The 12,245-nt window shown below is 46.5% G+C and overlaps 1 protein-coding gene across 7 annotated transcripts in view; it reads right to left on the reverse strand.

Annotated features, from left to right (window-relative positions):
- LOC123999693 (actin-binding LIM protein 3-like) overlaps positions 1-12,245 on the reverse strand; it is a 156,112-nt gene that overhangs the window by 100,702 nt on the left and 43,165 nt on the right. For 6 of the 7 annotated variants that reach the window (XM_046305688.1, XM_046305687.1, XM_046305685.1 and 3 more), the window contains exon 2: positions 7,450-7,602. In XM_046305688.1, coding sequence (XP_046161644.1) covers positions 7,450-7,602 — 153 coding nt within the window. The remainder of the gene's footprint in view (positions 1-7,449; positions 7,603-12,245) is intronic. The other variant, XM_046305682.1, reaches the window with a different exon arrangement.

Below are 12,245 nucleotides of genomic sequence, written 5' to 3' on the forward strand. Positions count from 1 at the left end.
CAACTGACGGGATGAGATCAATATCCTTCCAGGATACCCGGGCCAGGTCGATTAGAAAGGCCTGCTCGCAGAAGCGTTTTGGGGAGCGTTTGACAGTGATTAGGGGTGGTCGTTTGACTGCGGACCCGTAGCGGATACAGGCAATTAGGCAGTGATCGCTGAGATCCTGATTGAAGACAGCGGAGGTGTATTTGGAGGGCCAGATGGTCAGGATAACGTCTATGAGGGTGCCCTTGTTTACAGATGGAGGGTTGTACCTGGTGGGTTCCTTGATCATTTGTGTGAGATTGAGGGCATCTAGCTTAGATTGTAGGACAGCCGGGGTGTTAAGCATATCCCAGTTTAGGTCACCTAGCAGAACAAACTCTGAAGCTAGATTGGGGGCGATCAATTCACAAATGGTGTCCAGGGCACAGCTGGGAGCTGAGGGGGGTCTGTAGCAGGCGGCAACAGTGAGAGACTTATTTCTGGAGAGATTAATTTTTAAAATTAGAAGTTCGAACTGTTTGGGTATGGACCTGGAAAGTATGACATTACTTTGCAGGCTATCTCTGCAACTCCTCCCCCTTTGGCAGTTCTACCTTGATGGAAAATGTTATAGTTGGGTATGGAAATCTCAGAATTTTTGGTGGCCTTCCTAAGCCAGGATTCAGACACAGCAAGGACATCAGGGTTGGCAGAGTGTGCTAAAGCAGTGAGTAAAACAAACTTAGGGAGGAGGCTTCATGAAACCATGCATGAAACCAAGGCTTTTTCGATCACAGAAGTCAACAAATGAGGGTGCCTGGGGACATGCAGGGCCTGGGTTTACCTCCACATCACCTGCGGGACAGAGGAGGAGTAGGATGAGGGTGCGGCTAAAGGCTATCAAAACTGGTCGCCTAGAGCGTTGGGGACAAAGAATAAAAGGAGCAGATTTCTGGGCGTGGTAGAATATATTCAGGGCATAATGCGCAGACAGGGGTATGGTGAGGTGTGGGTACAGCGGAGGTAAGCCCAGGCACTGGGTGATGATAAGAGAGGTTGTATCTCTGGACATGCTGGTTGTAATGGGTGAGGTCATCACATGTGTGGGAGGTGGGACAAAGGAGATATCAGAGGTATGAAGAGTGGAACTAGGGGCTCCATTGTAAACTAAAACAATGATAACTAACCTGAACAAGGCATATTGACATTTGAGAGAGACATACAGCGAGGCGTAAAGTAATCACAGGTGTTGATTGGGAGAGCTAGCTAAAACAACAGGTGAGACAACAACAGCTAATCAGCTAACACAACAACAGCAGGTAAAATGGCGATGACTAGGCAGAGAGGGTCGGATTAACTACACACAGAGCCTGAGTTAGCGGCTGGGGCCGACAGATAAAAAAAAAAAATAAACAGAATGGAGTACCGTGATTAACGGACAGTCCAGCAGGCATCAGCTATGTAGCCAAGTGATCATAGTGACCAGGGGTAGCAATAGATGGAACCGGGGAGCCGCCACTACGCTAACAACATGGCGTTTAAAGTTAGTAGCCCTGGGCTAGTAGGAGCGTCAGCTCCGACGGAGGCCAGATGAAGGCACAGCGGATGGAGTATTCGTCGGCAGACCAGTCGACAGAGAATCCAAGCCAGATGGTGAAAGAGGTATTGTGGAATTTAGTTTGCTAACTACTGCTGTACACAACTTTTCTATTCATATACTGACCATAATGTCTATACACGTGTGTATATATATATTTTCTGGATGTTTGTTTTAGATTCCGTCTCTCACAGTTGAAGTGTACCTATGATAAAAATGACAGACCTCTACATGCTTTGTAAGTAGGAAAACCTGCAAAATCAGCAGTGTATCAAATACTTGTTCTCCCCACTGTATATATATATATATATTCCGGACTCTGACATTGCTCCCTTTCTTTTAATTTCTTGGACTATGTGTGTATTGTTTTGTATTTGTAGGTATTACTGCACTTTTGGAGCTAGAAACATTAGCATTTCACTGCACCTGTGATAGTGTTTGCAAATCTGTGTACACGACCAATAAACTTAGATGTGATTTAGAGAGAAGTGCACTTCTAGATTACCGTTAAAAAAAGAGAGATGTGATACGTTGCATCCCTATAAATAGCATCATAAACATCAATGAGTCAAAAACAAAAAATCCCCTCATGACAATGTTCATTTCATCTTCTTTCATCTAGATACAGTATATGCCAAGAAGACTGGACCAGTGTGGGTGAGTGTGCTTGTTTTTTTATCAGATGAATGTGGGAGCTGCAGGCTACTGGTCTATTTCTACAGTATGACTGGCACCTCCCTCCTGCTTTTTTCTCTTCTGTCCTCCTCGCCATGGGCTGACAGATGACTTCCTGGGCCGACAGATGACTTCCTGGGCCGACAGATGACTTCCTGGGCCGCCCCATAGCCCCAGGACAGAGACAGAGAGAGACAGCGGGCAGGTCCAGCCCTGCTCCTCCCCCCCCACACAGCCTCCATTCTAGAGGCACCACTCATACTGTCCTCACAAGTGGAGCCTAATGGGAATATATGGCTTGGCAGACACTGTTTGTGTGGAAATGACTTTTTTTTGCCTCTCCTCCCTGTCCTTTTTGGCCTCCTCCCCACTTCAATCCCAGCGGACTCTCCTTCTACTGCCTGGAGTTTGTCCAAGGACGCTCACTCACATCCCCCAACACATCCCCCAACACATCTCCCAACAACTAACAAGAGGTTGCATTGTCTCTGACACAGATAGGCTCTGTGGATCGGTGAGGTTCAAAGCTAGAAACACAGAGGCAAAAAGAGAAGTCTCTACAGACCCAGTTGGAAGAGATGGTTGATTCATTAGTGCACTTAAGAGTCCATGGCTTGATACGGTAGAAGATTTCATCTAAACAGAATGTCGATGGCCAATGGAGAATCATTAGCCCTTGTTGAGGGAAAACTACTGAATCAATATTATAAAGTATTAATTACTTTAAACCTTAAAGGGCCAATGCAGCTGTTTTCATCTCAATTTCAAAACATTTCTGGGTGACAATTAAGTACCTTACTGTGATTGTTTCAATTAAAATAGTCTTAAAAAAGAGAAAAAAAACCTTCTTAGTAAAGAACAATTTCTCAAGCAATAATTTTGCTAGGACTGTCTGGGAGTGGTCTGAGTGGGAGGGGAACTGAAAACTAGTTGAGTGGTTTGCTACTCTCTTTCTGGTCTATTAATACGTTTTTGTTTCTACAAGTTTCTTTGCCTGAGGACAATAACGACCATATGTAGTTAGCGAAAAAACTGCACTAATGACCCTATTTCAGCTAGTGAAATTACTGCAACGCTAAACAAAGACTTTGCAGTCGGTTTTGGAATGGGTGCGAGTAATAACCTAGTCCTGAACATATATAAAACTAAAAGGATTGTATTTGGCTACCTAAATTCTAGACCTCAGCTGAATGTGGTAAAACACGTTGTGTCACCTTAAACTGTAAATGGTCATGGTCAAGGCATATTGATTCAATTGCTGTAAATATGAGGAGAGGTCTGTCTGTGATAAAGACATTTTCTGCATTTTTAACACCACAGTCGACCAAACTATTCCTGCAGGCTCGAGTTGAATCTAATCTTGATTATTGCCCAGCGATATGGTCAAGTGCTGCAAAGAAGGACCTAGAAAAGCTGCAACTGGCCCAGAACAGAGCAGCATGTCTTGCCCTTCAATGTACACAGAAGGCTAATGTCAACAGTATGCATGTCAGTCTCTCACCATCACAGTTGACAACTCCAAGGTGTCCCCCTCCCAGAGTGCAAAGAACCTTGGCGTGACCCTGAACAACATTTACATGACATTTTAGTAATTTAGCAAACACTCTTATCCAGAGTGACTTACAGTGCATTCACTTACTAAAGATAAATGCACCAACTGTATATCGCTCTGAATAAGAGTGTCTGCTAAATGACTAAAATGTAAAAATGTAGAAGAGTGATTGACTGCATACATTTTTTTTTCTTTCTGAGAAATGCTATTGTGTTGAAAATTCCAAAATGTTTGTATAATCAACTTACATATAGCTCTGACAGACATACTTACCCCACAAGACATGCCACCAGGGGTCTCATCACAGTCTCCAAATGTTTGCTCTCTCTCTTTATCTTACATTTGAATATATGCTCTTATCCAGAGTGACTTACAGGAGAAATAATGGGTAAGTGCATTGCTCAAGGACACTTAAGACAGATTCTTCATCTAGTCGGCTCCGGGGATTCGAACCGGCAACCTTTAGGTTACTGGCCCAACACTCTTAACTGCTAGGCAACTTTAGAGGCAATTCTCACTTGTTCTCCTCCATCATTGTATGCAACTTTGTGGTGTTCTAAGGCGTGGGTTTCCCAATCTCGGTCCTGGGCCCCCCACATTTTGGTGTTTGCCCCAGCACTACACAGCTGATTAAAATAACCAACTCATCATCAAGCTTTGATTATTTGAATCTGCTCTTTAGTGATAGGGCAAAAACAAAACATCCACCCGGGGCGGGGCGGGACCGAGTTTGGGAAACCCTGTTCTTAGGAATACTAGAATGACATAGACAATCTAGTGCCCACAATATTGAGACAACGGTAGCTATTGTCTTGGAGAGATGAGACCCTCTGTGCTAACTACCTGCTTCTACATCAGACCTGAGATCATTCAGGAAGGGAGTGCCAGTGAGGGCCAGAGAGAGCCAGAGAGGGTCAGGGAAGGCACATACAGGCCAGAGAGAGCGGGAGAGGGCCAGAGAGGCCCCAGACTAAGAGGCTGATTTGGTTAGGTACCTGCTGACTGTGGATACTGGTTAGACTGCTGACTCCAGGATTCTATATTAGGTATTCTGTTTCAACATGGTCAGTTCTTTCCAGGTGCTCATGTCATTTTATTTCTTTACGCTCCCTCACACTGTTAAGGTATAATATGAAACGTTTGCGTTTCAGTTTTCACCTGGCCACTGGCTCCCAGTGTGGGATGATGGCTCGTTCGGCGACCACAAAACTCATCAATGGCTTTTTGTGTGGTGAGGGAAAATCAATTTCATGCTTGGGCTGTCGGGACACTACAGACCGTCTGTATTGGTGTAGAAGCAGGTCAGGCACACATCTTGGCATGGATGTCCCCCGCGCATCGCTGCATCCCACCCTGTCTCACTGTCTCCCTCCCAGCTAGCACACAACACACTGAAAAAGGACATCATCCCAACCCGAGCAGAGGACTTGAAATATGCGTGTGACTTAAAAATAAAAAAAAACAATGAGGCTTTTACAAAATGTTTTTTTTCCTTCCCTAATTCCATTTGACTCCCACTCCAACACAGGGGCGTAGGCTTGTTGTTTGGCTCGGTTAAAAGGTCAGGCACACTTTCACCAACTCAGTACCGCTTCTGCAACACAACTTTCTAGAAATCTGCTGTGTGTGGGAGGAGTACACAGGTGGAGATTAGATTTGTCATGAGGATTAATGATGGCCAGTGGAAAACAAATGCACAGTGTAGCAGACAATGCTTGGTGTGCTCTGCCTAAAGCCATGAGACTACAGTGAGAAACATCTGCTCCGAAAGGCAGACAGACACTACCAGCTCACAGTGGGCTACCAGGTGGATAGACTGTGTTTCTGAGCTAAACGCCTGAGACCTGCGGCAGGTTAGGAAAAACACCTGCTGTCCACCAGGTCTACCTAACTGTACACACAATCCACATTCTCCACAACCAACCACCTCCCTACCTAACCCTACACACAATCCACATCCTCCACAACCAACCACCTCCCTACCTAACCCTACACACAATCCACATCCTCCACAACCAACCACCTCCCTACCTAACCCTACACACAACCCACAGTCTCCACAACCAACCACCAGCCCTACCTAACCCTACACACGATCCACAGTCTCCACAACCAACCACCAGCCCTACCTAACCCTACACACAATCCACATTCTCCACAACCAACTACCAGCCCTACCTAACCCTACACACAATCCACATCCTCCACAACCAACCACTAACCCCCGGACCACTACACCCCCACCACCAGCACCACCACCACCACACACACACACACACACACACACACACACACACACACACTGGCCAGATCCTCAGCAGGAATTCCACCAGCATTCCACCCAGCACGCATCCCAGGGCCCAGCCTCCTCTCTGCTGTAGGAGGAGAGGCTGAGGAGGGCAGGTCAGCCAGGAGCTGAGGTGTCTGTGGTGGCGGAGCTGGAGCTGTCAGATCAGCACCCTCAGTCTGCAGCTCTCAGACTCTCACTAGCCTTGGTAGGGCACAGTGAATGAGAGAGTGTGGGTGGAGGGAGTCCTGCTGCTGGTTCTAATGGTGGAAACAGACAATAACGTAGGCAGGGACTGGAAAAGGAAAATACCATAGGCAGGGACTGATAGATACAGAGAGAGAGAGATAGAGAAATAGAGACAGAGAGGAGATAGAGAGAGAGAGAGAGAGAGAGAGAGAGAGAGAGAGAGAGAGAGAGAGAGAGAGAGAGAGAGAGAGAGAGAGAGAGAGAGAGAGAGACAGAGAGAGACAGAGAGAGAGAAAGAGAGAGAGAGAGAGAGAGAGAGAGAGAGAGAGAGAGAGAGAGAGAGAGAGAGAGAGAGAGAGAGAGAGAGAGAGAGAGAGAGAGAGAGAGAGAGAGAGAGAGACAAAGATAGAAAGAAAGAGAGAGACTGAACAGATAATGAAAGAAAGAGAAGGGAAAGGGGCGAGAGATAGACAGAGACAAACAGGAAGAAAAGGAGCGAGAAAGAGAAGAGAGAAAAAGGGAGATTTCTATATGTTGTAATGGCAAACCCGATTGCTGTGCTCCAGAGCGTGCAGGAAGGGCTCCTATTGGTTGATACTGACGGAGAGAGTTACCATCATTTAAGGCAGGTTGCCCCCTAACACCGTTACCACAGCAACAGCTTGCATAATAAACAAGACCACGTGAGCGCCGGCATTTTGGAAATCCTTCCTGACAATGGGAGGTGAAATGGCTTGCCTATTCTTCTCTTTACAAATACAGACTGTTAAAGGCACTACAAGCTGATTTTCATGTCTTAGGTGAAATATGAGTAGAAAAGAGCATTCTGAAAATATTAAATGCTCATTTATAGGTTTAATAATAAGGAAAAAATGACCAGATGGAAGTTGAGCTTGTCTTTATTTTCTTGTCTACCATGGTGAGCTCTTAGCAGGATTCCCTTGCTATTCCTTTATTTAAGATGTGTGTTTTTCTCCTGATCAGAGCCTTTGAGCAGCCCAGGGGGTGTCATGGACACACATAATCTCTGTCTCTCTCTCTGACAGCTAATGGTTTCTAATGGGACTGGCTGAGTGCTGCTGTACTGTGGAGGCTGGGCTGTCTAGGGAATAGCCACACAGACAGACAGAACGACAGGCAGACAGACAGGCAGACAGACAGAAAGGAAGCTGAGGGTCTTACCTTGGCAGGTGAAGCACTTGACGTGGAAGTGGAAATTCTGCACACGCACCACCTCTCCCTTACAGAGCTCCCGGCAGCGGAGACAGTGGATAGTCGCGGCACCACGCCCGCTGTTGCTGCTCGGGCTGCCTCCGCTGTGCTGGTACGGCCCTGCTAGAGACCACAGGAGAGGAGTGGTTAGATCAGTGATCACAAGTGCTGGACAGCTGCTGCTGTACTGTAAATCTGCTCAGTTGTTAGCAGAAGCAGAGCAGGCACTACAAAACAGCAATGTGCACAACAGTGCAAAAAATAAGGGACAACATCTGCGGTGGAGAATTGGATTAAAAGATACATTGTGGAATCAGAGCCAGCAACCAGAAGGTGTAGCTCAAGGTCAATGTCAATGTTACACTTCATCAGTGCTAATGAGTCGAGGAACAGCCAACGAAATGTATAGTACCCTCAGATAAAGGGTTGCGGTATGGTTGTCAGCGTGGACCTAAATCACAGGCAGGGCCATCTTTTAGACCTGCCAATGCAATTAACATGCAGCCATCAGTAGGGGTGTAATGGTTCACCAAACCAACAGTTCGGTATATCTGGCAGTTTTGGGGTCACGGTTCAGATTTAGTTACGGTACAGCGGAAAAATGAAATGCCAACAGTTACTGTAGTTAATTAGATTTTTTTTTTGGGGGGGGGGGGGCAAAATATGTTAAATAAAAAAGCACCCTATTTGTGGCCCAAAACCAGTTTCTGTGACATCATAAACAATGCTCCTGGCATTGACAGGGATTGTTATGTCGGGCTCAAGTAGAGGTCTAAAAAGTTGGACCTGGACCTCCCACCATGACAAATATGCATAAATACATTTTTCCAATATAGAGACCCGTTCCCAAACGGACCCGAAGACGTCCAGTTCCTTATAGACGTGGTCGGATCCGATTGAGGGAATTAGCAGGAAAGTCCATTTGTAAGCCATCTTATTAACCAGAGATGATACAGCGCGAGTTGGAGCAGGCGGAGGAGGGGCCTTGCGGTGTGTGTACTTTGAGTGAGTGAAATGAGAGCAAGGAGGAGGGAGGGATAGGCAGCAACCAACCAAGCAGACTTGCGCTAGTAGACTAACTTCTAGCTTATCATAACTAGGTTATTTGTCATCCAATATGATTACGTAGTACTCGTCATATAATTCATTAAAATGCCTTTATTTGTATGGCATGTTCAGTAGAGACAAGGTTTTAAAAATCCGACGCGTTTCGGATTTGTAATCCGTGATAGCGTCTTTGTAATCCGTGATAGCTTGCAAGCCCTGCCACATCCGACGTGCATCAGATCCAATGTAGTAGGATTCGATCTTAGCCCTGTATTGACGAGGGACTTCTTATAAGCGTCCGGGTTAGTATCCCGCTCCTTGAGAGGGGCAGCTCTAGCCTTTAGGTCAGTGTTGATGTTTCCTGTAATTCATGGTTTCTGGTTGGGATACGTAGGTACGGTCACTGTAGGGATGACATTGTCAATGCACTTATTAATGAAGCCAGTGACTGTGGTAGTTAACTCCTCAATGCCATCGGATGATGTGCTAGCAAAACAGTCCTGTAGTTCAGCATCTGCTTAAATGGACCACTTTCGAGTGGTCCATTTCGAGTGTGTCACTGGTACCTCCTGTTTGAGTTTTTGCTTGTAAGCAGGAATCAAGAGGATAGAGTCATGGCCATATTTCCAAATGGTGGGCGTGGGAGAACTTTGTTATGCGTCTCTCAGAGATGTCAGTCAGAGATGGAAATATGTACAATGTGTACAATATGTGTGAATGTCAAATAGTAAATAATGCAGCATGGTTGACCACAAGACCTATATGCATTCGTGATATTTTTGGAAGCTAAATCTATTATTTAGAGTCTTTCTAAACAACTAAAATAGTCGAAAGCCAAAGGGATTAAAACAGCCTGAGAGTGTGCAGAATGTCCTCTGGCTGGACCCAAATCCATCATTCATAATGCCCCGTCATCACTCAGTTAGGTCATGTCCTCAGGTCCAGCTCTACTATTGAAATCTGAAATAGAGCGATTTGAAACAAAGTCTGTCTGGTCTTATCTTATCTCTCTCTAACTAGACTCTCTGTCTGGGAGGATTACTTTTTCCCAATGGCTCACATTAACAGAGGGCTGAAAATGTAACTAAAATGGGATGAGAAGTAGAAAACATACAGTGCAGCTATCAGGCTAGTGAGAGAATGAGGCAGTAGCGGTTTAGTGAAGCCCAGAAGAGCTATGGTGACTGGTGCTTGGTTGACCTGCCAACTGACTGCCTCTGTCATGTTTTGTCATTGATTATCATGCCTTGTCCCTGTTCTTCTCCTTCTATTCGTTTCCCTCTGCTGGTCTTATTAGGTTCTTTCCCTCTTTCTATCCCTCTCTCTCCCCCTTCCTCTCTCACTCTCCCGCTCTCTCTTCTCTCTATCGTTCCGTTCCTGCTCCCAGCTGTTCCTATTCCCCTAATCAATCATTTAGTCTTCCCACACCTGTTCCCGATCCTTTTCCCTGATTAGAGTCCCTATTTCTCTCCTTGTTATTCGTTTCTGCCCTGTCGGTTCCTTGTCTAGAATTCACCGTGCTGTGTTTGTGTATCGCCCTGTCGTGTCGTGTTTTCCTCAGATGCTGCGTTGTGAGCAGGTGTCTGAGTCTGTTTGGTTCAAGTGCCTTCCCGAGGCAACCTGCTGTTCACCTGCTGTTCAAGATCGAGTCTCCAGTTTGTCCTCGTCATTTCGAGTGAAAGTTGTGTTTTTTGATTGTATTTACTTTACTGGATTAAAGACTCTGTTTTCGCCAAGTCGCTTTTGGGTCCTCTTTCACCTGCATGACAGAAGGAACCGACCAAGGAATGGACCCAGCGACTTCAGACGCTCGTTACACTGCCGTCGAGATCCAAGGAGCCATGCTCGGCAGACACGAGCAGGAATTGTCTGCTGCTCGCCATGCCGTGGAGAACCTGGCCGCTCAGGTTTCCGACCTCTCTGGACAGTTCCAGAGTTTTCGTCTCGTGCCACCTGTTACTTCCTGGCCTGCCGAGCCTCCAGAACCTAGGGTTAATAACCCACCTTGCTACTCCGGGCAGCCCACTGAGTGCCGCTCCTTTCTCACGCAGTGTGAGATTGTGTTCTCTCTCCAACCCAACACATACTCTAGAGAGAGCTCGGGTTGCTTACGTCATTTCACTCCTTACTGGCCGGGCTCGAGAATGGGGCACAGCTATCTGGGAGGCAAGGGCTGATTGCTCTAACAAGTACCAGAACTTTAAAGAGGAGATGATTCGGGTTTTTGACCGTTCAGTTTTGGTAGGGAGGCTTCTAGGGCCCTGGCTTCCTATGCCAAGGTGAACGGTCCAAAACGGATTATTCTATTGAGTTTCGCACTCTTGCTGCCTCTAGTGAGTGGACGAGCAGTGAGCGCTCTCGCTCGTTTTCTGGAGGGACACCACGCAGTGGTTAAGGATGAGATTCTCTCCCGGGAGGTTCCTTCAGATGTGGACTCTTTGATTGCTCTCGCCATCCGCATAGAAAACACGGGTAGATCTTCGTCACCGGGCTCGTGGAAGAGAGCTCGCATCAACGGTGTTTCCCTGCTCCGCATCGCAACCATCTCCCTCCTCTGGCTCAGAGACTGAGCCCATGCAGCTGGGAGGATTCGCATCTCGACTAAGGAGAGGGCCCTACCTAACCCTACACACAACGGAGGATCACCAACCGCCTGTGCCTCTATTGCGGAGTTGCTGGACATTTTGTTAATTCATGTCCACAAAAGCCAGAGCTCATCAGTAAGCGGAGGGCTACAGGTGAGCGCAACTACTCAAGTCTCTCCATCAAAATCCTGTACTACTTTGTCGGTCCATCTACGCTGGACCGGTTCGGTGCTACATGTAGTGCCTTGATAGACTCTGGGGCTGAGGGTTGTTTCATGGACGAAGCATGGGTTCGGAAACATGACATTCCTTTCAGAGAGTTAGAGAAGCCTACGCCCATGTTCGCCTTAGAGGGTAGTCATCTTCCCAGTATCAGATTTGAGACACTACCTTTAACCCTCACAGTATCTGTCATGTTTTGTCATTTATTATCTTGTCTTGTCCCTGTGCTTCCCATTCTATTCGTTTCCCTCTGCTGGTCTTATTAGGTTCTTTCCCTCTTTCTATCCCTCTCTCCTCCTCCCTCTCTCACTCTCTCGCTCTCTCTTCTCTCTATCGTTCCGTTCCTGCTCCCAGCTGTTCCTATTCCCTAATCAATCATTTAGTCTTCCCACACCTGTTCCCGATCCTTTCCCCTGATTAGAGTCCCTATTTCTTCCTTTGTGTTCCGTTCCTGTCCTGTCGGTTCCTTGTCTAGAATTCACCGTGCTGTGTTTGTGTATTCCCCTGTCGTGTCGTGTTTTCCTCAGATGCTGCGTGGTGAGCAGGTGTCTGAGTCTGTCTGGTTCAAGTGCCTTCCCGAGGCAACCTGCTGTTCACCTGCTGTTCAAGATCGAGTCTCCAGTTTGGTCATTTGAGTGAAAGTTGTGTTTTTTGTTTGTATTTACTTTACTGGATTAAAGACTCTGTTTTCGCCAAGTCGCTTTTGGGTCCTCTTTCAGCCTGCATGACAGTATCTGGTAACCACAGTGAGACTATTTCTTTTTGAGTTCACCGTTTACACCTGTTTTGGGTCATCCCTGGCTAGTATGTCATAATCCTTCTATTAAGGTAATTCTATCCTATCCTGGAACGTTTCTTGTCGGATGTGAAGTGTTTCAGTCTGCTTTTTGATTTTTTTCCATACACCCTCCC

This window comes from Oncorhynchus gorbuscha, linkage group LG16 (assembly GCF_021184085.1).
Source record: "Oncorhynchus gorbuscha isolate QuinsamMale2020 ecotype Even-year linkage group LG16, OgorEven_v1.0, whole genome shotgun sequence".
In the NCBI taxonomy this organism is placed as follows: Eukaryota; Metazoa; Chordata; class Actinopteri; order Salmoniformes; family Salmonidae; genus Oncorhynchus; species Oncorhynchus gorbuscha.